The sequence below is a fragment of the Strongyloides ratti genome (genome assembly GCF_001040885.1).
Source record: "Strongyloides ratti genome assembly S_ratti_ED321, chromosome : 2".
NCBI lineage: Eukaryota > Metazoa > Nematoda > Chromadorea > Rhabditida > Strongyloididae > Strongyloides > Strongyloides ratti.
In genome coordinates, this window is record NC_037308.1 from 14,599,176 (window position 1) to 14,625,814 (window position 26,639).

The 26,639-nt window shown below is 17.3% G+C and overlaps 11 protein-coding genes across 11 annotated transcripts in view; 7 read left to right on the plus strand and 4 right to left on the minus strand.

The window, feature by feature from the left end:
* The window catches only part of SRAE_2000464900 (UDP-glucuronosyl/UDP-glucosyltransferase family-containing protein), a gene marked incomplete at both ends in the record, with an annotated part of 4,095 nt that extends 3,236 nt beyond the window's left edge, over positions 1-859 (plus strand). Inside the window, one exon of the mRNA XM_024643545.1 lies at positions 737-859. Coding sequence (XP_024509204.1) covers positions 737-859 — 123 coding nt within the window. The remainder of the gene's footprint in view (positions 1-736) is intronic.
* A 991-nt stretch (positions 860-1,850) lies between these two features.
* SRAE_2000465000 (Hypothetical protein) lies at positions 1,851-2,493 on the plus strand (the record flags this gene model as incomplete). Its single annotated transcript, XM_024643546.1, has 7 exons — positions 1,851-1,961; positions 2,012-2,063; positions 2,117-2,146; positions 2,200-2,229; positions 2,283-2,312; positions 2,366-2,401; positions 2,441-2,493. The coding sequence occupies 7 exons, from the start codon at positions 1,851-1,853 to the stop codon at positions 2,491-2,493; spliced, it is 342 nt and encodes a 113-aa protein (XP_024509205.1).
* Positions 2,494-3,347: 854 nt separating this feature from the next.
* On the minus strand, positions 3,348-4,773 carry SRAE_2000465050 (Hypothetical protein; the record flags this gene model as incomplete). The annotated part of the gene is made up of 3 exons (XM_024643547.1): positions 3,348-3,777; positions 4,306-4,605; positions 4,646-4,773. 3 exons carry the CDS (start codon positions 4,771-4,773, stop codon positions 3,348-3,350), a joined length of 858 nt encoding a protein of 285 aa, XP_024509206.1.
* Positions 4,774-10,555: 5,782 nt separating this feature from the next.
* SRAE_2000465100 (Hypothetical protein) lies at positions 10,556-10,827 on the plus strand (the record flags this gene model as incomplete). The annotated part of the gene is made up of 2 exons (XM_024643548.1): positions 10,556-10,666; positions 10,705-10,827. The coding sequence occupies 2 exons, from the start codon at positions 10,556-10,558 to the stop codon at positions 10,825-10,827; spliced, it is 234 nt and encodes a 77-aa protein (XP_024509207.1).
* A 991-nt stretch (positions 10,828-11,818) lies between these two features.
* SRAE_2000465200 (Hypothetical protein) lies at positions 11,819-12,461 on the plus strand (the record flags this gene model as incomplete). Its single annotated transcript, XM_024643549.1, has 7 exons — positions 11,819-11,929; positions 11,980-12,031; positions 12,085-12,114; positions 12,168-12,197; positions 12,251-12,280; positions 12,334-12,369; positions 12,409-12,461. 7 exons carry the CDS (start codon positions 11,819-11,821, stop codon positions 12,459-12,461), a joined length of 342 nt encoding a protein of 113 aa, XP_024509208.1.
* An 854-nt stretch (positions 12,462-13,315) lies between these two features.
* On the minus strand, positions 13,316-14,742 carry SRAE_2000465250 (Hypothetical protein; the record flags this gene model as incomplete). Its single annotated transcript, XM_024643550.1, has 3 exons — positions 13,316-13,745; positions 14,275-14,574; positions 14,615-14,742. The coding sequence occupies 3 exons, from the start codon at positions 14,740-14,742 to the stop codon at positions 13,316-13,318; spliced, it is 858 nt and encodes a 285-aa protein (XP_024509209.1).
* A 4,444-nt stretch (positions 14,743-19,186) lies between these two features.
* SRAE_2000465300 (Protein of unknown function DUF273 family-containing protein) lies at positions 19,187-21,338 on the plus strand (the record flags this gene model as incomplete). Its single annotated transcript, XM_024643552.1, has 2 exons — positions 19,187-19,291; positions 19,338-21,338. 2 exons carry the CDS (start codon positions 19,187-19,189, stop codon positions 21,336-21,338), a joined length of 2,106 nt encoding a protein of 701 aa, XP_024509210.1.
* Positions 21,339-22,063: 725 nt separating this feature from the next.
* On the minus strand, positions 22,064-23,353 carry SRAE_2000465400 (Hypothetical protein; the record flags this gene model as incomplete). Its single annotated transcript, XM_024643553.1, has 4 exons — positions 22,064-22,498; positions 22,556-22,836; positions 22,888-23,284; positions 23,336-23,353. 4 exons carry the CDS (start codon positions 23,351-23,353, stop codon positions 22,064-22,066), a joined length of 1,131 nt encoding a protein of 376 aa, XP_024509211.1.
* A 621-nt stretch (positions 23,354-23,974) lies between these two features.
* On the plus strand, positions 23,975-24,476 carry SRAE_2000465500 (Lipase, class 3 family-containing protein; the record flags this gene model as incomplete). The annotated part of the gene is made up of 2 exons (XM_024643554.1): positions 23,975-24,284; positions 24,334-24,476. The coding sequence occupies 2 exons, from the start codon at positions 23,975-23,977 to the stop codon at positions 24,474-24,476; spliced, it is 453 nt and encodes a 150-aa protein (XP_024509212.1).
* Positions 24,477-24,581: 105 nt separating this feature from the next.
* Positions 24,582-24,932, plus strand: SRAE_2000465600 (Hypothetical protein; the record flags this gene model as incomplete). Its single annotated transcript, XM_024643555.1, has 1 exon — positions 24,582-24,932. One exon carries the CDS (start codon positions 24,582-24,584, stop codon positions 24,930-24,932), a length of 351 nt encoding a protein of 116 aa, XP_024509213.1.
* A 6-nt stretch (positions 24,933-24,938) lies between these two features.
* Positions 24,939-26,190, minus strand: SRAE_2000465700 (Mitogen-activated protein kinase 10; the record flags this gene model as incomplete). Its single annotated transcript, XM_024643556.1, has 3 exons — positions 24,939-25,631; positions 25,685-25,882; positions 25,939-26,190. The coding sequence occupies 3 exons, from the start codon at positions 26,188-26,190 to the stop codon at positions 24,939-24,941; spliced, it is 1,143 nt and encodes a 380-aa protein (XP_024509214.1).
* Positions 26,191-26,639: the final 449 nt, after the last annotated feature.

The window sequence follows — 26,639 nt, forward strand, 5'->3', positions numbered from 1 at the left end:
CAACAATGCTTTTTAAAAATAGTATCAATTGAGCATAAAAAAATATTATTTTTTAACCAATTTAAATGCATTACAATTTTATTCATAAATGAATATAATTTTTTTTAATTTATGTAGAAATTTTATTCTTTATTAATATTTTTTAATTATATACTAATTGCTTAAGACTATTTTTATGTATATTAGTAAAAATAATATCCATTATTAAGTTATTGCAAATACCTATTTTATAAAATTAAAAGTAAACTATTTTGATGTAATAAAATTTTATTAATTAATTAAAGTGTTTTTTAAAAATTTTATTAATATTCAAATTTTTTTAGATTAATTTACATTAAACTTCTATATTATCATTAAAAATAATAATGAATTAAAAGTTTTACTTAACAATGCTCCAATTGCCATTTCTGTTGTTAAAGATAGTGGAAACAAAGTAGAACTTGTAATTAAAATACCTTAGTTAAAGAAAAAAAGACAAATATTGAAAAGAATAATTGGAACAATAAAAAAAACCATCAGATCCTTCAAAATTATGTGCAAGTACAAAATTCACAGAGTACTTACTTAACAATACATCTCTTTATTTTATGGTAAATGTATTTAAAAACAAGAAAAATAATGATATACTTTTAGATGGTTATACTTGTGAAATAAAACAATTTCCTTCAAAAATTTCACCGGAAAGTGCTGAATTTGAAGTATTAAAAATAGTATTAAATAAAATTCTGTTTTTTAGATTCTTCAATCAACTAATGGAACTGCTTATATTGCTTTAACATTAATAAAAATTGATAATATTTCTACAAATTGGAAAGAATTTCAAGATCAAAATAGAACTATTGATATATTTGATTTATAAACTTATTTTTTTAGATATAAAATTTTATTGCAAAAAAATGGAAATTTTTTTCAAAAAGATGATTTATAATTGAAAAAAAGAAATAAAAAAAAATTTATTTTATATCCATTAATAAGAGTATATTATTTAATTAAATTTATTGATATATTTTACTAATTTTAGATAATGTTTTTGATTTTAAAATTATATTAAAAAATAACTCTAAAAATATTTCTGAAGAAAAAAAAGAACATTTTATAGTTTTCAATATTAAAATAATAAAAAAACAGAAAAAATCATTCTTCATGTTCAAATTATCGTCGTAAATTAATATAAATAAAAGTTTAATTATTTTAGATTATTCCACTTAAAATGAGCTACTCCTATTAAAAATTTTTATTAGAAATAAATGTCATTAGTTTTATTACATTGCTACTAATATAATTGTAATTTATTTATAATGTTAGAAAAAAAATTGAAGTATGTGAGAGAATAAATTCTTAAAATGTACTTTTTTGAATCTATTTGTTTTTGAAAACTTTATCTTACAGAATTGGTCAAGATGCTTTAAAAATAAAGAAATATGTTGGAGCGTGATCAAGAAAATAAAAAGAGTAAGTTTCATATTTCAATTTGTTTACTTTAAAAAATGTGATTCTTGAAATAAGTAAACGTGCATTGCTATGAAAAATAATTAATCTTTTCCTATTACCTAAAAATGGTATTTTTTGAGACAATTTAATACAATACATACAATCATGTTATTTTTTACTTATATTATAAATTAAAAAAAAATATCAAATTTAAAATACATTTTATTTGTAAAGCACTTTTTGTATTAGTTTATGTAAAAAAAAAGAATTGTAAAATTTAAAAGTTTATAATTAATAAAAATTATTATGCTATACAAATATTATTATCAAAAATTATATTTAACTATAGTTTTAAAAAAAATAAATAAAAAAAGTGTATAAAAACTCTTCTTCAAAAAGAAATTTATACTAAAGTTAAAATGTATTATTTTAAATTAACAATTTTTACTACAATTCTATTAATTTCACTTGATTTTTCAAAAGGATTTAAATTACAAGATTATAAAGCAAGAAATTTAGTATTTAAAAATGTTAGTAATATTAAAAAGCTAAACATAATTTAAATAATTATATTTTACAGGAAAAATTAGATAGATTCAGAAGAGAAGATGCCACTACAAAAGCTACTCCAAGTAATTTTGAGACAAAACTTTTTTAACTATATTAAAAATTATTTTTATTTTAGCTGAAGATGCCACAATGAGTGATGAAGAATGTAATTTTGAGACAAAACTTTTTTAACTATATTAAACAATAATTTTATTTTAGTTTTAAAATTCGCATTTCAATCAACTGCAGGTAATTTTGAGACCAAATTTTTTTAACTATATTAAACAATATTTTTATTTTAGATCCAGTTTATTATTTAAATATCACAGCTTGTAATTTTGAGACAAAATTTTTTTTATTATATTAAACAATATTTTTATTTTAGATTACGAATTATTAAATTTGCTTACTACTACACCAGGTAATAAAAAAACTTAACTATTGATTCATATTTTTAAAGCTCCTACCTTTGGTGAAAAAGTTAAAAATTTTTTTTCATTTGTTTTTGGATAAATTTTTATTATTTGCAATATTATATAATAACAAAAATAATAATTTGTTAAATTAATAATGTTAAAGAAATAAAATCAAGACATTTTAATAACTAGAAAAAAAAATCAATATTGTTTATTATTTAAAATACCTAAATAATTAAAAAAACATATCAAATTTTTTTGTTAAGACTAATAAAAATTTTATTTACTTTATTTTTATTATATATTCAGTTTATTTTTATTGTTAAAAAACAAAGTTATAGTAATAAAAATTTAAATGAACAACTTTTTTAAATTTATTAAATAAGTTTATTTCAAATCGGTATGTAAAATATATTTTCATAATTTATATATAATAATAAATTTGTTTTCATATGTTTTTTTAATAAAAAAAACTAATTAGAAATATTCTATTTTTTTTTTTATGAAATACATAAAATATTTTAAAAACATTGTTTTAATTTGAAATGTTGTCAAATAATAAAAGTTTAAGATAATGTTAAGTAGGATTATTTACAAAGTTTTGCTAATACTATAAGTTGATTTCAGAAATATTAAGTTTAGAGAAAATTAGCACATTTACAATAAAAATGTTTTAGTTAAATTAGCAAAACTTTACACAAAAATAAATTGAATACAATTTTAACATATAAAAAAATGTTATACTAAAATATGCAAGAGTCATTTGAAAAGTTTTTTAAAGAATTATAAGTAAACTAATATTGTTAAAACTTTTTTGATATTATAATTTGTTAATATAAATATTTCAAAATTGAAATTAATATAAAAAAACATATTTATATAATTGGTAAATTTTTTTATTGTAAATACTCAATCACTATATTATAATATGAAAATTAAATAAAAACTTAATTAAAATTTTGGAGACATTTCATTTAATTTTTCAATATTGTTTTGAAGATTTTTCAATTTTTCAACATACTCTAATTGTTGATTCAAAAGTATATTTTCTTTTTTTAGTATCATTTCTTGTTTTTCTAACAATTTTTTATACAAAAAAAGTTTTTGATCTTCAGTAGAAATTTTATCTTGACAAATTATATTTTCTTGAAAAATTTTATCTGGATAATACAAAAGATGATTTAAAAATATACTTTCTTTTAATTTTAAATTTTCAAATTCTATTATTTTGGTTAATTTTTCAAAATCATCATCATCCATTGAATCTATTTTGTGTAAAAGTTCAGTAGATTCTTCTTCCTCACAATTTAAAGTATTTAAATTTTGAAATATTATATTAATATTCATATCTTTTAGGTTGATACCATTGATAGTACCATATCTTTTAAATTTCTTATCAAAAGTTTTGTAATTTAGATTATTTTTAATAAAACTGTTATCTTTTGTATTTTCTTTAAAATGTAATATATGACAATACTTATTCATAATTAGAAAAATATGTTTGTAAATAATAAATAAGCTTACTAAAATGTATTTTAATTTATTAACACAGTTTAGTTTTATATATAATATTTAGAAAGCTAATTAATAATATTATATTTGTTTGCATTTTTTTAATATATACCCTTCAGGTATATTTTATATAAACAAGCATTTATATATAACATCATAATTATGATTTAAGTTATAAAACCCTTTTTTCAATGTTAATATTTTTATATTAATAATTAAAAATTAAAAAAAAAAAATAATAAATCTTAACAAAAAATTATAATTATTATTGTTTTTAAAAACAAACAATTTTTAATGAATTTATATACAGATATAACAACTTTTTTTATAGTATGTCATATGTATTAGTTAACTTCATAATAATTTGTATTTTTTTTTAAAGTATATAAAACATTACAATATTTTAGGATATTTAAAATTCCATTCAATAAAATCATTATAATATATATTAACTAATTTTTTCATTAGATTCACATCATTATATAAATATGATGCAATTTCAGTTGTTATTTTTCTCCCAGATGTTGCATGATGAATTTTATAATTTCTTATTTCCATATCAATAAAATCAATATGACTTTTTGAAACATTTCTATCTTCTAATACATTTTTTAATTGAGAATAAAAATTATTTAATTTATTATTTTCATATTTTAATATTTTAAATTTTTTTTTATATTTATAATAATTACATTGTCTGAAAATAAAAATAAATAATATAATTTAATGGTACATACAATGTTTGAGGATAAAAATGTTTTTTAACTCCATTATATGTTGATTTTTTTATTCTTATTGAAGAATTCAATTTATTATATAATCTGTTAATAAAACATTTTATATTTGAAACACAATAAAGACACATTTTTGATGGTTTTTTTAACCTTTTTGGTAAAGTACATTTATCAACATATCCACTTATAAATCTTTCAATTGGATTTCTAATAATTAATAACAATACCCATTCATTATAAAATTTAATATCATTATTATAGTTTGAATTTTTTATTAATTTTTCTAAAGATTTATATTTTATTCTTGATACACAATCTGAAAATCTCCAATTAAAATCAGCCAAATGTTTATATTTTAATTTAAATTTTTTCCTAATTATATATAGGCGAGAATTGAGTAGGAAAAATTTTTTTAGAATTTTTAATATTTTTTAACTTATCCTAGGGTAAAAAAATGCGCTGATCATGAAAAGTACAATAATTTTTTGAAAAAATTGCGTCTTTATATAGATACTACAGCAAAAACAGCACATGTTTCATTTGCTGTAACATTATAATTTTAAGAGTTTTTTTAGCAAAATTTGATCTTAAGGTAAAAAAGGGTTGGAGAAAACGTTTACGGCCTTATTTTTTAAAAAGATGAAGTTTTAATTGAGATATGATAATCTAAACTTAGGTATAAAATTTTAAAGCTTTATAACTTTTGAAAAAAAAATTTTTTGAGAAATAAAAAAAAAGGTATCCTAAAGAATTTTTTTCTCTACATTTTGACTACTATACCATATCTTCATTATTTTCCATTCTCAAGACATCTTTGAAAAAGCATAAAATCTAAAATTTATTTAACAATTTTTGTCCTTTTTTCTATTACTTGCTCATAACTTTTTAAAAAGCAATTTTTTAACATAACAATAAAAATACGATTGATAAAGTATTTGATGCTCTTTCGAATGAGATTACGTTTACTAAAACGGACATTCCATTCTTGAGATATTAAACAATAAATATTTAACAAAAAGATGTCAATATAAAAATTAGTTACAAAAAGTTTTATTTGTAAATGTAAAATTGTTTTTTTTTGAGAAGATTTTTTTTTCTTTTTGGACAATCAAAGTTTTAAAAATTTTTTTTCGACACAATTATCAACATAAATATATAAAATATAAATTTTCAATTTTTAGTTGCAAATCAAAAGTATATTTTTTTTGCAATTATTAACAATTTTCAAAAAAATCCAATGTATTCTTAAAAGAAAAGATATTTATAATATATTTAAAAGAAAAAAAAATTATTTTTTACACTAATTGTTTTTTATAGCTATATCTGTAAAGGAAAAATGTCAATGTATAAAATTAATAATACTTATCTCATATTTTAATTATATTTTATCAATGTAATTACAAATTTGTGTATTAAAAATTTTCAAAAATATTTTAAATACCTTAAATCACATCATATATTTTTAAAAAAAAAACAAAAAATTAAAGATTATATCAAAAATTATTTTATATACTTTAAACTACATTAAATATTCTTTAAATATTTTAAAACTTAAAAGTGTTAAGTAGATATTATTATCTTATATATATTATCCTATATATAAAAAGGAGAAATGTTTTTTAAAAAATTATTTATGAAAATTAAATTTTTAATACAAGTTTCTAGCATAAAAAGACACACTAACAACAATAAGTACATTCATTTTTAAAAAAAAATATTTTTTCGCTGAGATATTGTAGCATAAAGAAAAAAAAGTATCATAAACAATATTTGCTCAAAATTTTTTTTTCAAGTTATTTTGAGGTAACAATAAAGGTATAGCTAAAGAAAGGTCGGAAAAAACCGTTTTCCTTATTAACAAATAAAAAAAAATAATTTTAAAGCATGACATAAGGCTCTAGAATTAGGCTAAAAATTTTCTAAAATTTTTTAACTTTTAATGTCTCATAACTTTTTATAAATTAATTTTTTAAATAAGATGATGGGGTAAAAAATTATGTAATTTTTGAAGATCTTTTAGTTAAAATTAGAATTGTTTGAAACTAATTTACGGCTTTTAAGATATGGTAAAAAAAAACTTATAAAATTTTAAAGAAATTAAAAAAAAACTATTTATTAGTAATATGTTGAAAAATAATTTTTTTTCTATTAAACTACAAAATTTTGGAATAAATAATAAAAATATATGTATTAATTTTAATCATTCACAATAAATCTATTTCAAAATGTAATTTAAAATATTAGTTTTGTTTATGAAACTACTTTATTACTATATAAAAAAAACAATACAATAATATTACTACATTATAATATATATTTTTAGTACAATACTCTACATTTTTTAATATGAAAAAATACTTTTTTGGTTTTATAATTTGTGATTTTGTAATGCATTAAAAATATTGATTGAAAAAAAATATTATAATATGTATAAAAATATTACAACAATGTTTTATAATTTCACTAATAAGTAAATTATTAAAAAATCATAAAATTAATAATAGATTAATTGATATAATAAAAAAATTTAAAAAATGATATAATTAATAGAAAATTTTTTCTTAATGTATTATATTTCATAAAATGTAACAAAAATGAATTTTTAAAAATCTTTACAAAAATGTTATTCTCTTTTAATCAAAAAATTTACCAAAATATAAAAAATAAAGAAATATTTCAAATAATAAAAAATAACAATAAAATTACTATTCTAAATGTTTTTTAATAAAAAAAAACATAACAAAAATTCTTAACTTTCATTGGTTTTTATATTAACAACAAAAAAGAAACAAATTTAAAAATATTATCTTTCTTTTATATTTTAAAATCTTTTTTTATTGTCGTATTAAAAAAAAATTATTTAAAATGACTATTGAATTTTAAAGAAACATAATATTTTTTAATATAAAATAATCTTAGATTTTTTTTCGTTTGCAAAAATTTTTTATTTATATTAAAAAAAATTTATTTAATCATTTTTAAAAAATTCTTTTCTTTAAAATTGTTACAATTTTAAATTCAATTAACCTCATCACTTCAAAAGTGTGAGTGAAACCGCAAGTAAAATCAGAAAAGGCGCATTTTTTTAATTTTAAATTTATTTTACTTTTTATATCAAAAATTTCTAATATTTATATTATTTTATATATAAGAAAAATTTTTAGTTTTATTGCTAAAAAATAAATAGTTAAATAAAATGATAACGTTGCTAGATATATTCTTTTAAAAATTGTAACAAATTTGTTTAAAAATATTTAAAAGATATTTGAATTTTTTTTACAAAACATTAATTTATTTTAATGGCATAATTAAAAAAAATATACATCTTACAAAGTCTAGCTCTGCGAGTAAGCGTGTGCGAAGCACGCGCTTGTTTGTTCTATTAATAAATAACAAAATATACTTGTAATCATAGAACTAAAATTTTTAGCTATTATACATGTTGATAATTTATATTGTAAAAGTTCATAAAATGTTGAATTTACAATTTGTTTTTCAATACTAGAATTATTATAACATAATCCTAAATGAAGAAATATTTGAAAATATAACAAAAATAGAATATTATTTGTATAAATATTCATTTTTAATTTATCTAATTATTATTACTAAAATTTATTAACTGCTTTTATATCACATAATATAGGTTATTTCTTATTTTAATTTTTTCTTATAATATATATGTCATTAACTTAAGAATTGTTAAAAGTAAAATAATTTTTTTTTCATTAAATATATTTAGTAAACTAATTATCGGATTACGAGAAAATTACGAATTTTTTATTTTAAATAATACTTTTAATTATTTTGACGTAAAAATTTGTTTAAAACAGTAGAAATTTTTTTATAAAGTAAAAAATTATTTTTTATACAAATTAAAATGTTTTATCATTCATCAAAGTGAATATAATTAAATTAATGATGTTGATTAAATTTTTAATCTCTAATAATATGTAAATATATTAAATCAACTTTTAGTACATTTTTTAAAAGTTCATTTATACATTGTATGATAAATTTTGTTAAAGATTTAAAAAAATGTTTTTTTATAATATTGTTTGATATCATAAAAAAAATAATCTAATAAATTTTTTAGTTATAAAATACATAATTTATAATGAATATTTTTTTGTCTAGTTTAAAACTTTGACTTTTTCATAAAAAAATTTTTTAACCAAAGTTCTACGTATATAAAATTATCATATAATCATGATAATTTAAAATTTTACACATGATTTAAAAAGTATTATATTTAATAATTATATTTATATTTTAAAAATAATAAATAGAAACCTTGTTTAAATATAAAAAAAATGAATTTAAACCAAATTTCAAATAAAAAAGTTAATAATATTAAATGGACCATGAAATAAACTACTTTAATTAAAAGTAAAACAATAAAAAGTTTTATGAAATTAAAAAAAATATAATTTACAAAAATCCGTGAAACTTTATTTTTTTGTCAACAAAAACATTATGAAACCAGATTAAAATAGATACATTATAATATATATTATGATTAATGATAAAATTTTTACAATTTTTCTTAAAATTTATAATTTAAAATATTCTTTCTATGGAGAACTTCTGGATAAAAATTTTATCTCTATTACATTTTATTTTGTTCATACAACTTCAATGTTATCAAAATTATAGCTTTGACTATAATAACAATGACTATGTAATTTTTTTATCACTTTCTTTTTTTTCTAAGTAAAATGTTTATAATTTTTATCTTTATATCTAAAAAAAAATAAAAAATAATTAAAGTAATTAGATATAATAAAAATTATCAAAACAGCATAATATATAAATAATAAGTTTAAAAAAAGTTAAGTATAATTTGATTATTAATTAATCTTTTCAAAAAAAAAAAAAACATATCTATTATACTTTTTTTATACATTCTACTTTGCTTCATCTTAATGCCCTGATTTACAATTTTTTCATTTTGTTAAAATTTAATAATATAGTTATTTTAAAAAAATACAATACTGTTGCTTTATTTTATTAATAATTTATCATTTGTATTTATATATACTTTAATTTCATGAAAAAAAGTACATACAATTAATAAAAGAATATAAAAAATGATAAATGTTTAATTAACAATTAAATAAATTAAAAATCATCAATTTTTTGTGGAACTGCTTTCGGTCTTCATTTTGATTTAAATATTTGATATCTAGAAAAAAGATAAAATACTGTAACGTTTTTAAGTGTCACTATTACTAATAAAAAATAGAATTTAAAAGTGAACACAAGTTTTTATATATCAATTGTATTTAAGATCAATCTGATTTGAAATTAACTGATTTTACAAAATACAAAAATGCTTTTTAAAAATAGTATCAATTGAGTATAAAAAAATATTATTTTTAACCAATTTAAATGCATTACAATTTTATTCATAAATGAATATAATTTTTTTTAATTTATGTAGAAATTTTATTCTTTATTAATATTTTTTAATTATATACTAATTGCTTAAGACTATTTTTATGTATATTAGTAAAAATAATATCCATTATTAAGTTATTGCAAATACCTATTTTATAAAATTAAAAGTAAACTATTTTGATGTAATAAAATTTTATTAATTAATTAAAGTGTTTTTTAAAAATTTTATTAATATTCAAATTTTTTTAGATTAATTTACATTAAACTTCTATATTATCATTAAAAATAATAATGAATTAAAAGTTTTACTTAACAATGCTCCAATTGCCATTTCTGTTGTTAAAGATAGTGGAAACAAAGTAGAACTTGTAATTAAAATACCTTAGTTAAAGAAAAAAAGACAAATATTGAAAAGAATAATTGGAACAATAAAAAAAACCATCAGATCCTTCAAAATTATGTGCAAGTACAAAATTCACAGAGTACTTACTTAACAATACATCTCTTTATTTTATGGTAAATGTATTTAAAAACAAGAAAAATAATGATATACTTTTAGATGGTTATACTTGTGAAATAAAACAATTTCCTTCAAAAATTTCACCGGAAAGTGCTGAATTTGAAGTATTAAAAATAGTATTAAATAAAATTCTGTTTTTTAGATTCTTCAATCAACTAATGGAACTGCTTATATTGCTTTAACATTAATAAAAATTGATAATATTTCTACAAATTGGAAAGAATTTCAAGATCAAAATAGAACTATTGATATATTTGATTTATAAACTTATTTTTTTAGATATAAAATTTTATTGCAAAAAAATGGAAATTTTTTTCAAAAAGATGATTTATAATTGAAAAAAAGAAATAAAAAAAAATTTATTTTATATCCATTAATAAGAGTATATTATTTAATTAAATTTATTGATATATTTTACTAATTTTAGATAATGTTTTTGATTTTAAAATTATATTAAAAAATAACTCTAAAAATATTTCTGAAGAAAAAAAAGAACATTTTATAGTTTTCAATATTAAAATAATAAAAAAACAGAAAAAATCATTCTTCATGTTCAAATTATCGTCGTAAATTAATATAAATAAAAGTTTAATTATTTTAGATTATTCCACTTAAAATGAGCTACTCCTATTAAAAATTTTTATTAGAAATAAATGTCATTAGTTTTATTACATTGCTACTAATATAATTGTAATTTATTTATAATGTTAGAAAAAAAATTGAAGTATGTGAGAGAATAAATTCTTAAAATGTACTTTTTTGAATCTATTTGTTTTTGAAAACTTTATCTTACAGAATTGGTCAAGATGCTTTAAAAATAAAGAAATATGTTGGAGCGTGATCAAGAAAATAAAAAGAGTAAGTTTCATATTTCAATTTGTTTACTTTAAAAAATGTGATTCTTGAAATAAGTAAACGTGCATTGCTATGAAAAATAATTAATCTTTTCCTATTACCTAAAAATGGTATTTTTTGAGACAATTTAATACAATACATACAATCATGTTATTTTTTACTTATATTATAAATTAAAAAAAAATATCAAATTTAAAATATATTTTATTTGTAAAGCACTTTTTGTATTAGTTTATGTAAAAAAAAAGAATTGTAAAATTTAAAAGTTTATAATTAATAAAAATTATTATGCTATACAAATATTATTATCAAAAATTATATTTAACTATAGTTTTAAAAAAAATAAATAAAAAAAGTGTATAAAAACTCTTCTTCAAAAAGAAATTTATACTAAAGTTAAAATGTATTATTTTAAATTAACAATTTTTACTACAATTCTATTAATTTCACTTGATTTTTCAAAAGGATTTAAATTACAAGATTATAAAGCAAGAAATTTAGTATTTAAAAATGTTAGTAATATTAAAAAGCTAAACATAATTTAAATAATTATATTTTACAGGAAAAATTAGATAGATTCAGAAGAGAAGATGCCACTACAAAAGCTACTCCAAGTAATTTTGAGACAAAACTTTTTTAACTATATTAAAAATTATTTTTATTTTAGCTGAAGATGCCACAATGAGTGATGAAGAATGTAATTTTGAGACAAAACTTTTTTAACTATATTAAACAATAATTTTATTTTAGTTTTAAAATTCGCATTTCAATCAACTGCAGGTAATTTTGAGACCAAATTTTTTTAACTATATTAAACAATATTTTTATTTTAGATCCAGTTTATTATTTAAATATCACAGCTTGTAATTTTGAGACAAAATTTTTTTTATTATATTAAACAATATTTTTATTTTAGATTACGAATTATTAAATTTGCTTACTACTACACCAGGTAATAAAAAAACTTAACTATTGATTCATATTTTTAAAGCTCCTACCTTTGGTGAAAAAGTTAAAAATTTTTTTTCATTTGTTTTTGGATAAATTTTTATTATTTGCAATATTATATAATAACAAAAATAATAATTTGTTAAATTAATAATGTTAAAGAAATAAAATCAAGACATTTTAATAACTAGAAAAAAAAATCAATATTGTTTATTATTTAAAATACCTAAATAATTAAAAAAACATATCAAATTTTTTTGTTAAGACTAATAAAAATTTTATTTACTTTATTTTTATTATATATTCAGTTTATTTTTATTGTTAAAAAACAAAGTTATAGTAATAAAAATTTAAATGAACAACTTTTTTAAATTTATTAAATAAGTTTATTTCAAATCGGTATGTAAAATATATTTTCATAATTTATATATAATAATAAATTTGTTTTCATATGTTTTTTTAATAAAAAAAACTAATTAGAAATATTCTATTTTTTTTTTTATGAAATACATAAAATATTTTAAAAACATTGTTTTAATTTGAAATGTTGTCAAATAATAAAAGTTTAAGATAATGTTAAGTAGGATTATTTACAAAGTTTTGCTAATACTATAAGTTGATTTCAGAAATATTAAGTTTAGAGAAAATTAGCACATTTACAATAAAAATGTTTTAGTTAAATTAGCAAAACTTTACACAAAAATAAATTGAATACAATTTTAACATATAAAAAAATGTTATACTAAAATATGCAAGAGTCATTTGAAAAGTTTTTTAAAGAATTATAAGTAAACTAATATTGTTAAAACTTTTTTGATATTATAATTTGTTAATATAAATATTTCAAAATTGAAATTAATATAAAAAAACATATTTATATAATTGGTAAATTTTTTTATTGTAAATACTCAATCACTATATTATAATATGAAAATTAAATAAAAACTTAATTAAAATTTTGGAGACATTTCATTTAATTTTTCAATATTGTTTTGAAGATTTTTCAATTTTTCAACATACTCTAATTGTTGATTCAAAAGTATATTTTCTTTTTTTAGTATCATTTCTTGTTTTTCTAACAATTTTTTATACAAAAAAAGTTTTTGATCTTCAGTAGAAATTTTATCTTGACAAATTATATTTTCTTGAAAAATTTTATCTGGATAATACAAAAGATGATTTAAAAATATACTTTCTTTTAATTTTAAATTTTCAAATTCTATTATTTTGGTTAATTTTTCAAAATCATCATCATCCATTGAATCTATTTTGTGTAAAAGTTCAGTAGATTCTTCTTCCTCACAATTTAAAGTATTTAAATTTTGAAATATTATATTAATATTCATATCTTTTAGGTTGATACCATTGATAGTACCATATCTTTTAAATTTCTTATCAAAAGTTTTGTAATTTAGATTATTTTTAATAAAACTGTTATCTTTTGTATTTTCTTTAAAATGTAATATATGACAATACTTATTCATAATTAGAAAAATATGTTTGTAAATAATAAATAAGCTTACTAAAATGTATTTTAATTTATTAACACAGTTTAGTTTTATATATAATATTTAGAAAGCTAATTAATAATATTATATTTGTTTGCATTTTTTTAATATATACCCTTCAGGTATATTTTATATAAACAAGCATTTATATATAACATCATAATTATGATTTAAGTTATAAAACCCTTTTTTCAATGTTAATATTTTTATATTAATAATTAAAAATTAAAAAAAAAAAAATAATAAATCTTAACAAAAAATTATAATTATTATTGTTTTTAAAAACAAACAATTTTTAATGAATTTATATACAGATATAACAACTTTTTTTATAGTATGTCATATGTATTAGTTAACTTCATAATAATTTGTATTTTTTTTTAAAGTATATAAAACATTACAATATTTTAGGATATTTAAAATTCCATTCAATAAAATCATTATAATATATATTAACTAATTTTTTCATTAGATTCACATCATTATATAAATATGATGCAATTTCAGTTGTTATTTTTCTCCCAGATGTTGCATGATGAATTTTATAATTTCTTATTTCCATATCAATAAAATCAATATGACTTTTTGAAACATTTCTATCTTCTAATACATTTTTTAATTGAGAATAAAAATTATTTAATTTATTATTTTCATATTTTAATATTTTAAATTTTTTTTTATATTTATAATAATTACATTGTCTGAAAATAAAAATAAATAATATAATTTAATGGTACATACAATGTTTGAGGATAAAAATGTTTTTTAACTCCATTATATGTTGATTTTTTTATTCTTATTGAAGAATTCAATTTATTATATAATCTGTTAATAAAACATTTTATATTTGAAACACAATAAAGACACATTTTTGATGGTTTTTTTAACCTTTTTGGTAAAGTACATTTATCAACATATCCACTTATAAATCTTTCAATTGGATTTCTAATAATTAATAACAATACCCATTCATTATAAAATTTAATATCATTATTATAGTTTGAATTTTTTATTAATTTTTCTAAAGATTTATATTTTATTCTTGATACACAATCTGAAAATCTCCAATTAAAATCAGCCAAATGTTTATATTTTAATTTAAATTTTTTCCTAATTATATATAGGCGAGAATTGAGTAGGAAAAATTTTTTTAGAATTTTTAATATTTTTTAACTTATCCTAGGGTAAAAAAATGCGCTGATCATGAAAAGTACAATAATTTTTTGAAAAAATTGCGTCTTTATATAGATACTACAGCAAAAACAGCACATGTTTCATTTGCTGTAACATTATAATTTTAAGAGTTTTTTTAGCAAAATTTGATCTTAAGGTAAAAAAGGGTTGGAGAAAACGTTTACGGCCTTATTTTTTAAAAAGATGAAGTTTTAATTGAGATATGATAATCTAAACTTAGGTATAAAATTTTAAAGCTTTATAACTTTTGAAAAAAAAATTTTTTGAGAAATAAAAAAAAAGGTATCCTAAAGAATTTTTTTCTCTACATTTTGACTACTATACCATATCTTCATTATTTTCCATTCTCAAGACATCTTTGAAAAAGCATAAAATCTAAAATTTATTTAACAATTTTTGTCCTTTTTTCTATTACTTGCTCATAACTTTTTAAAAAGCAATTTTTTAACATAACAATAAAAATACGATTGATAAAGTATTTGATGCTCTTTCGAATGAGATTACGTTTACTAAAACGGACATTCCATTCTTGAGATATTAAACAATAAATATTTAACAAAAAGATGTCAATATAAAAATTAGTTACAAAAAGTTTTATTTGTAAATGTAAAATTGTTTTTTTTTGAGAAGATTTTTTTTTCTTTTTGGACAATCAAAGTTTTAAAAATTTTTTTTCGACACAATTATCAACATAAATATATAAAATATAAATTTTCAATTTTTAGTTGCAAATCAAAAGTATATTTTTTTTGCAATTATTAACAATTTTCAAAAAAATCCAATGTATTCTTAAAAGAAAAGATATTTATAATATATTTAAAAGAAAAAAAAATTATTTTTTACACTAATTGTTTTTTATAGCTATATCTGTAAAGGAAAAATGTCAATGTATAAAATTAATAATACTTATCTCATATTTTAATTATATTTTATCAATGTAATTACAAATTTGTGTATTAAAAATTTTCAAAAATATTTTAAATACCTTAAATCACATCATATATTTTTAAAAAAAAAACAAAAAATTAAAGATTATATCAAAAATTATTTTATATACTTTAAACTACATTAAATATTCTTTAAATATTTTAAAACTTAAAAGTGTTAAGTAGATATTATTATCTTATATATATTATCCTATATATAAAAAGGAGAAATGTTTTTTAAAAAATTATTTATGAAAATTAAATTTTTAATACAAGTTTCTAGCATAAAAAGACACACTAACAACAATAAGTACATTCATTTTTAAAAAAAAATATTTTTTCGCTGAGATATTGTAGCATAAAGAAAAAAAAGTATCATAAACAATATTTGCTCAAAATTTTTTTTTCAAGTTATTTTGAGGTAACAATAAAGGTATAGCTAAAGAAAGGTCGGAAAAAACCGTTTTCCTTATTAACAAATAAAAAAAAATAATTTTAAAGCATGACATAAGGCTCTAGAATTAGGCTAAAAATTTTCTAAAATTTTTTAACTTTTAATGTCTCATAACTTTTTATAAATTAATTTTTTAAATAAGATGATGGGGTAAAAAATTATGTAATTTTTGAAGATCTTTTAGTTAAAATTAGAATTGTTTGAAACTAATTTACGGCTTTTAAGATATGGTAAAAAAAAACTTATAAAATTTTAAAGAAATTAAAAAAAAACTATTTATTAGTAATATGTTGAAAAATAATTTTTTTTCTATTAAACTACAAAATTTTGGAATAAATAATAAAAATATATGTATTAATTTTAATCATTCACAATAAATCTATTTCAAAATGTAATTTAAAATATTAGTTTTGTTTATGAAACTACTTTATTACTATATAAAAAAAACAATACAATAATATTACTACATTATAATATATATTTTTAGTACAATACTCTACATTTTTTAATATGAAAAAATACTTTTTTGGTTTTATAATTTGTGATTTTGTAATGCATTAAAAATATTGATTGAAAAAAAATATTATAATATGTATAAAAATATTACAACAATGTTTTATAATTTCACTAATAAGTAAATTATTAAAAAATCATAAAATTAATAATAGATTAATTGATATAATAAAAAAATTTAAAAAATGATATAATTAATAGAAAATTTTTTCTTAATGTATTATATTTCATAAAATGTAACAAAAATGAATTTTTAAAAATCTTTACAAAAATGTTATTCTCTTTTAATCAAAAAATTTACCAAAATATAAAAAATAAAGAAATATTTCAAATAATAAAAAATAACAATAAAATTACTATTCTAAATGTTTTTTAATAAAAAAAAACATAACAAAAATTCTTAACTTTCATTGGTTTTTATATTAACAACAAAAAAGAAACAAATTTAAAAATATTATCTTTCTTTTATATTTTAAAATCTTTTTTTATTGTCGTATTAAAAAAAAATTATTTAAAATGACTATTGAATTTTAAAGAAACATAATATTTTTTAATATAAAATAATCTTAGATTTTTTTTCGTTTGCAAAAATTTTTTATTTATATTAAAAAAAATTTATTTAATCATTTTTAAAAAATTCTTTTCTTTAAAATTGTTACAATTTTAAATTCAATTAACCTCATCACTTCAAAAGTGTGAGTGAAACCGCAAGTAAAATCAGAAAAGGCGCATTTTTTTAATTTTAAATTTATTTTACTTTTTATATCAAAAATTTCTAATATTTATATTATTTTATATATAAGAAAAATTTTTAGTTTTATTGCTAAAAAATAAATAGTTAAATAAAATGATAACGTTGCTAGATATATTCTTTTAAAAATTGTAACAAATTTGTTTAAAAATATTTAAAAGATATTTGAATTTTTTTTACAAAACATTAATTTATTTTAATGGCATAATTAAAAAAAATATACATCTTACAAAGTCTAGCTCTGCGGGTAAGCGTGTGCGAAGCACGCGCTTGTTTGTTCTATTAATAAATAACAAAATATACTTGTAATCATAGAACTAAAATTTTTAGCTATTATACATGTTGATAATTTATATTGTAAAAGTTCATAAAATGTTGAATTTACAATTTGTTTTTCAATACTAGAATTATTATAACATAATCCTAAATGAAGAAATATTTGAAAATATAACAAAAATAGAATATTATTTGTATAAATATTCATTTTTAATTTATCTTATTATTATTACTAAAATTTATTAACTGCTTTTATATCACATAATACAGGTTATTTCTTATTTTAATTTTTTCTTATAATATATATGTCATTAACTTAAGAATTGTTAAAAGTAAAATAATTTTTTTTCATTAAATATATTTAGTAAACTAATTATCGGATTACGAGAAAATTACGAATTTTTTATTTTAAATAATACTTTTAATTATTTTGACGTAAAAATTTGTTTAAAACAGTAGAAATTTTTTTATAAAGTAAAAAATTATTTTTTATACAAATTAAAATGTTTTATCATTCATCAAAGTGAATATAATTAAATTAATGATGTTGATTAAATTTTTAATCTCCAATAATATGTAAATATATTAAATCACTTTTTAGTACATTTTTTAAAAGTTCTTTTTTACATTGTATAATAAATTTTGTTAAAGATTTAAAAAAAATTTTTTTTTATAATATTGTTTGATATCATAAAAAAAATAATCTAATAAATTTTTTAGTTATAAAATACATAATTTATAATGAATATTTTTTTGTCTAGTTTAAAACTTTGACTTTTTCATAAAAAAATTTTTTAACCAAAGTTCTACGTATATAAAATTATCATATAATCATGATAATTTAAAATTTTACACATGATTTAAAAAGTATTATATTTAATAATTATATTTATATTTTTAAAATAATAAATAGAAACCTTGTTTAAATATAAAAAAAAATGAAATTTAACCAATTTTCAAAAAAAAAGTTAATAATATTAAATGGACCATGAAATAAACTACTTTAATTAATGGTAAAACAATCAAAAGTTTTATGAAATTAAAAAAAATATAATTTACAAAAATCCGTGAAACTTTATTTTTTTGTCAACAAAAACATTTTGAAACCAGATTAAAATAGATACATTATAATATATATTATGATTAATGATAAAATTTCACAATTTTTCTTAAAATATTTAATTTAAAATATTACTTCTATGGAGAACTTCTGGATAAAAATTTTATCTCTATTACATTTTTTTTTGTTCATACAACTTCAATGTTATCAAAATTATAGCTTTGACTATAGTAGCAATGACTATGTAATTTTTTTTAATTTTAAAAACAATTTTTATTTCTTTTTTTAAGGATTTATATGATAATAATTTTACATCATCTCAAATTGCAATTGTTATAATTATTGAAAATTCTAAAATTTATGAAAATCATAGATTGGCAATTGAAAGTATTAAATGTTACTCTTTACAATATGGATATATATTTAAATTGATAAATTTTCAATTATCATATAATTTACCTATTCTTTGTCCACAGGAAGATTTTCTTTTTGCCAGACATTGTGCCACTAGTATTTATATGGAAAAATTTAACAATACAATAAAATATGTTTTTTCACTTAAACCTGATATAGGAATTATTAATCCATTACATCGTTTAGAAAAATTAATAACAAATGAAAATATTATATTTATACGTCCTTTACATTCTCATGAAATTGCTTCTTCACCTTATATTATAAAAAATAACAGATATGGAAGAATGTTTTTAAAAAGATGGGCTAATTTTTTTTATAAAATGCCATCAACATTTCATTTTTCTGATAATGGAGCATTAATGGGAATGTTATTAATGAAATTTTATAGTACAAAATATAATAGTTTATACAAAACATGTTTACATATTTTTTCAACATCTAAAACCACTAATAATTATATTAAATTTTGTGTTTGTGTTAATGATTTATTAGAAAAAGTATCTGAATTAAATGAGGATGATAATTCACAAATTTATGATAATAAAAGAATAAAAATATTATCAATAGAAAGGTCATATAAAAATTTTGTTAGAGATATTTGGATTACTAAATCAAAATGGGCACCACAAGATTTTATGCTTAGTGATTTAATTGAAAAAAATAGATACATCAAAACAAATAAATATAAATATTGGGAAAATCCATTACAAAACAATGATTTTAAATTACATCAATGTAAAAAATTTAATTTTCTTGATCAATGGAATTATTTAGAAAATTTTATATTAAATAATACCATAATAACAAATTATTTGAAAAAAAAAAGAAATTATTTGGAAGAGGAACATTTAATGTATAAAAAGGAAATTGATTCTATTATTCCAAAGAAACCGATTCATAGTGATTCATTTATTTATATTAGATCAGCATTTCAAATTGAATATTCACAAAATTATATAATACTTTTTTTAAGTAGAAGACAAAATATACGCCTAAAAAATATAACAAATTTACGTGAAATTCAAATTAATGATAAAAAAGGTTCAATAAATGATAATATAGGAGCTTATTCTGGTAAAATTTCAATAAAAAAATATGATAAAAAGTTTTCTAATTTAAAAAAAATTACTATAAAAAGAAAAAAATATAAAATAAGGCAATTTGCAGTTTGTACACCAATTCTTCAAAATTTTGATCTTCCCGGAAAACTTTTACAATTTATCAAATATTGGCTTAATTTTGATGATAAAATTAAAATTTATATTTATTACAATTCATGGAGTAAAATTGTTGATAATATGATAAAAAAAATATTAAAATACAAAAAAAATATTAGAATTATTAATTGGAGTAATTTACCATATAATTTAAAATCTAATAATTTTGATCCAAATTTTGGTATGATTGATAAAGGTCAACAATTAGCAAATATGGATTGTGTTTTAAGAAATAAAAATAAGGCAAAATATGTCATTTTATCAAGACTTGATCAAGAGTTTGTTCATAATAATGTTTCACACTTTCTTGATGGAATTTTAAAAAAACATTCTATGATTCAGATGATTAAAGTAATGCTCCAAGATAAAATTATAAATAAAAATAATAAGTTTATGGTTAAAAATAAGGTAAAATTTTTAAATCCAAATTTTTATAATATGATAATATTTCTTCCTGATAGACTTGAATTACCATTAAAAAATAAGTATGTGGCAACTGTTGTTGATAAAAAATTTATTTACACAAGAATAATTGGATATCAAAGAGTAATTTTTAATGTATCAAAAGATGTTAAGATATCTTGGTATTCTTTACCTTTACGTCAATGGTCCAAAACTAATTTTATACAAGCAAGAAATTCATGGTTTAAATATTGAAAATTTTTTATATTTAATTAAATTCATTTTAAATAATTCCTTTATTCATCTATAAAAAATGTTTAATTGAAAGTTTTATAAAATTTAAAGATATTTAAACAAAATTTTATTCAATATGTCATATTTTTCTAAATAAATATTATTGTGTTGTATGAATGATTCTTTTTAATTAATTAAATTGTCTTAAATAATAATATTGTTAAATTTATTTGTAAATTTTTTTCTAAAAAATTATTATTACTCCATTTAATGTAAAAATTAATTAACTTATTCATTATTTTTTTTAGAAAATGTTTGTACTTTATTTATAGTATTATTCACATATTTATTAAGACATCGAAAAGATTCTCCAAATTAATATTCTAATTTAAATTTCTGAATTGTTTTTATCCGCTTAGAAAATTGACTGCCTGTTGAAATAGTTTTGAAATTGTAAAAAATAAATATCTTCATTTTTTATTTGAGCATGATTTTTTTTGTTGTTGAAAATTTTACAATACCACAATCAAATAAAATATTTTATAAAATTTTTATCAATTTAGCTTGATATGTTTATAAACTATTTTTATAATAAAAAGCAAAAAATCAAATTATTAATTAATATTTGCAAGCTAATATGCATAAAAATATATTCCATAATATATACTTTATTTGAAAAAAAAAAAAATCTACTATACATAAATAAAAATCTATAAAGTGCTATAATAATAAAATTTTTTTATAATTTATATATTTTGTAGTAAATTATAAAAATAATGAGAATAAGACTCCAAGTCCCATGTTGATAACTCTTCTGGAGTGATATGACGATTAATAATCATATTAAAATATTCCTCTCTAAATTCATTATTTAAAAAGAAATCACGTACACCAATTAAGTGTCTATTAACTTCACTCTTAATTTTATATTCATCCATGTATTCATACATATATTCATCCATTTTTCTATTAATAAAATACCTTAAATAACTGTTTAGAAAATTTCCTAAACGTTTTTGATTTAATGATGAGAGACAAAATAAATTTGTAAAGTCACTTTTTAAACCATCAACCTTAGTTTTAATATATTCACCAAAGATACATTCTGGTATATTTAATTCATTACCTGAATATTTTTCATCATCAGACTCATTGATATATTCAGGAGAAGATTCTGATATCTTTAATGTTTCATTATCAAAATTGGTATCATTACTTTTGTTATATTTTTTTTCTACCTGATTGAAGTTATATGGTTGTACTGATTCAGTTACAGTGACATCTTTATTTTCAATGTTATTAACTTCTTCCTTTATTTCAAAAACAATATTATCTTCAACCATGTTAACATCTCTATCAATACTATTGACATCCAAATTTAATTCAGATTTAACTACGACAACATTTCCGTGTTTATCTTTTTCTAGTAAATAATCTTTATTAGAAATATTTTTATTTGTATTATTAACTTTACAATACCACTCAACTGACTTTTCTGTACCAAACTTTCTTTTATATTCTAAACAAACATCTTTTAAAACTAAATTGTTAAAATCAAAATTACATTCACTAAAAATTGAATTGAGTTCATAACAAAGTTTTTTATCATTTCTTATACAATTATTTATTAAATTTACACCTATACCAAAAGTAATACAACAGATTTTTTTAAAAATCAAAATAGCTAATTCATACATTTTCATGTCATTCTTGGCATAATATTTTACAATATCATAAAATATTTTATCAAGTTTATAAAAACCTATAATACTACTAAACATCTCTTTACATTCCATAAAAAATGATCCAAATTTAATTAATTCTTCATTATTTATTCCAACTTGTTTATATTCATCAACAAATTTCTTTAAAAATTTATCTATCTCTTGAACACCATCTTCACGCCATACACGTGCACGTTTTCTTTTTAAAATTGTTTCAGGTTTCCATTTATTTTTACCTAACTCCTGAAAAAAAAAAATTAAAAAAATATTTTATCAATACTAATTAAAACATACATAATTTTTAGATTTCATTTTTAGTACTTAAAATAGTATTAATATATTAGTGAAATATATTAACTACAATTAGTTAAAGTATTGGAAAAAACTACTTTATAACTAATTGTTTCTAGAAATGTTTCATCAAAAATATTGTCATCATTTGACAATAAAAAATGAACTTTGTTTTTTGATATAATCAAAAGAATTCATCAGCTTGATGAAAAAAAAAATATTGTATTTTGTATTCAATTTTATAAAAATTATCAAGTTGAAAAACATTAATCCCGGTAAATTTCAACTGATTAAAAAGTATATGTTATTTTCTTTTAATAATTTTTTTTTTCTGTAAAGATTAATTTTTTTAAATATAATTAGATAATGAGAAATATGAAAAAAAAAATGAAATATTTTTAATTGTAATATTCATATATTAACTATTAGAAAAAAATATTAAAATAAAATGTTTTTGATTTCAATGGTTAATAATCAATGAAACATTCAAATTTTTTTAAATAGATTTCTTTTAATACATCTCTAGAATCTACATATTTTAAAAATAATCTTTTGTTAATCTCAATAGTATGAATATTAAAATATTATTAACTAAAAATGTTTAGTCTATTTTATTTATTTTGACAAATAAAAATGACGTTTATGTGTACAATATTTTTTATACTAATAATATTTATTAATTTTATTTCTTCATTTATTACACAATATGATCCAAATGAAGCAGATCTTTTGGGAAGATTTTCATCAGCAGTATCAAGTAAATATTATTATGATTGTATGATAAATGATGAAATATTAAAAAATAATACTGAATTAATTTATTCATATAATGAACATAACTCAAAATTAAATGGTGATTTTTTAGCTGGTATTATAAAACTTAAAAATGATCCTGAAAGTATTGTTATTGTACATAAATCAACTTCATCAATACAACAATTAATTTCTCAAGGTATATATGCATTATTACCTAAAAAAAAATTTTTTAAATAGTGGTAAAGTTTATCTTTATCCTATGGAAGCATTAAATATAACATATAATGTAATATCAACAGAACTTAAAAAATTATTAAATAATGGTAATTATAAAAATGTAATTTTTACTGGTCATTCACTTGGTGGTGGTTTAGCAATTCTTGATTAATATAGATGTGTTTATGAAAATATATGTAATAGTAATACAACAAAAGTAATAACATTTGGTGGTCCTAGAATAGGAAATTGTGAATTTGTACAAAATTATAATAAAATGGTTCCTTATACATATCGTGTTGTTGTTAAAGATGATTTAATTCCAACTATTCCAAGTTGTGATACATCTTTTTGGGAAAATTCATGTCGTGATTGTGACAAATCATGGTTTGATTTATATTATCATGTAGGTACTGAAATATATTATGCCAATGATACATCAGGTGATTATAAAATATGCCAACAATATACTGAAGATATAAAATGTAGTTCTAAAGTTTTTTCATGGTTAAATATTCCTAAATATCTTATAAATAATGAATATTATTTAAATAAACATGTAACATACTTTGAAACAATTTATAATCAAACTTATAATGAAACAATGTGTGATTTTTATATAAATTAAAATATTTTAATTATGTAGTTTGAGAAATATATTATTTGTATTTTCATAATTTTTTATTTTATAAAATATTAATTGTTTCCATTTTTTAATTGAAAATATTGTATTTTCAATATTTGGATTATATACTTCAGGTTGACCACTAGAAAGTTCTCTTTCTTCTATCCAAATTCTTAAATATGGATGATTTAAAGCTTCATCAACAGATATTCTTTCATTTGGATCAATTGTTAACATTTTTTTTAATACATCTCTACAATTATTTGAATTTAAATCTGTTGGAATAGGTTGATTATCAGGAGATGTATTATCAAAAAGTGATTCAGGAAAATGTTTTTCAAAGTCAATACTTTTAAATTTTAAATTTTTTTTCATATAATCTTTTAAAATTGATGGTAAAGTGTTTAAAAAATTATCATTAGGATATCCTAATTTTTCTATTATATTATTCCATAATGATAATTCATCTCGTGCCTTAAAAAATATTTTTCCTGTTATTAATTCAGCCATTATACAACCAACAGACCATACATCTATTTTTTCATTATAATTTAATGATAACAAAATTTCTGGTGCTCTATAAAATAATGTTACAACATTTTTTGTTAAGTAAATTTGATTTTCAATATATCGTGATAATCCAAAATCAAGAAGTTTAACTGTACAATCATCATTTAAACCAATATTATGAGGTTTTAAATCCTTAAAATAAAACATTTTTTTTAAAAAAAAATATCAAAATATATAATACTTACTCTATGAATTACACCAGAAGCATGTAAATGTTTTAAAGCACAAAGAATTTGATATGTTAAAAAAGAAATTCTTGTATGATCTAATAATTTATCATAACATTTATCAATTGTTCCATCCATTTTTTCCATTACAAAATATATATCTTTTAATGAATCTGGTGTTTGTTGTGGTGTAAACATACTGTACATTGGAATTATCTAGTCATTATTTTTAGTTTATAAAAAAAAATTAAATTTTTTAAAAAACAACTTACCATTGAATGTTTAATGCCTGAGAGTAAGCAAACTTCCCTAAATGCTCTTTTAGCATTAAATTCATTTAAAAATGGTTTATCAAGTTTTTTTATTACAACATATTTTAAAGTAATTAAATCAAATGCTGAAAATACAACACCTTGTGCTCCAGAACCAATTGTTTGAACTATAACATATCTAGTTGGTAATGTTAAATTATATTTTGTATTAATAGTTATATCATAATAACCTGATAATTGATTTAATAACATTAAAGAATTTTCCAAATTCTAAATTTTAATTAAAAAAAGAATTTATTTTATATTAAAAAAAAAACAAAAAAATTTTTATTTTCTTACCATATGTAATAAATAAATATAAAAAAAGTTTTTATAATGTTAACTTTTAAAAATAACTTTATTTAACAATTTTTAAAAAATAAAAATGAATACAAATTATTTATAAAATGAATAATGTACAATTTGTCTTAGCACTATCATATTTTTCCTCTCATTTACATATGTATATATAAAAATATATATTATTTATATACATTTTATATATATATAAAAAAAAAACCATAGATAAAAATACTTATATTATAAAGATGCTTATATATTTTACTAGTAAGATAAACTATCAATATAAAACATTAATGAAAAATATATTAATTTTGTAAATAAAAATTTTATTACAATTTAAAATAAATTTTATTTTTATC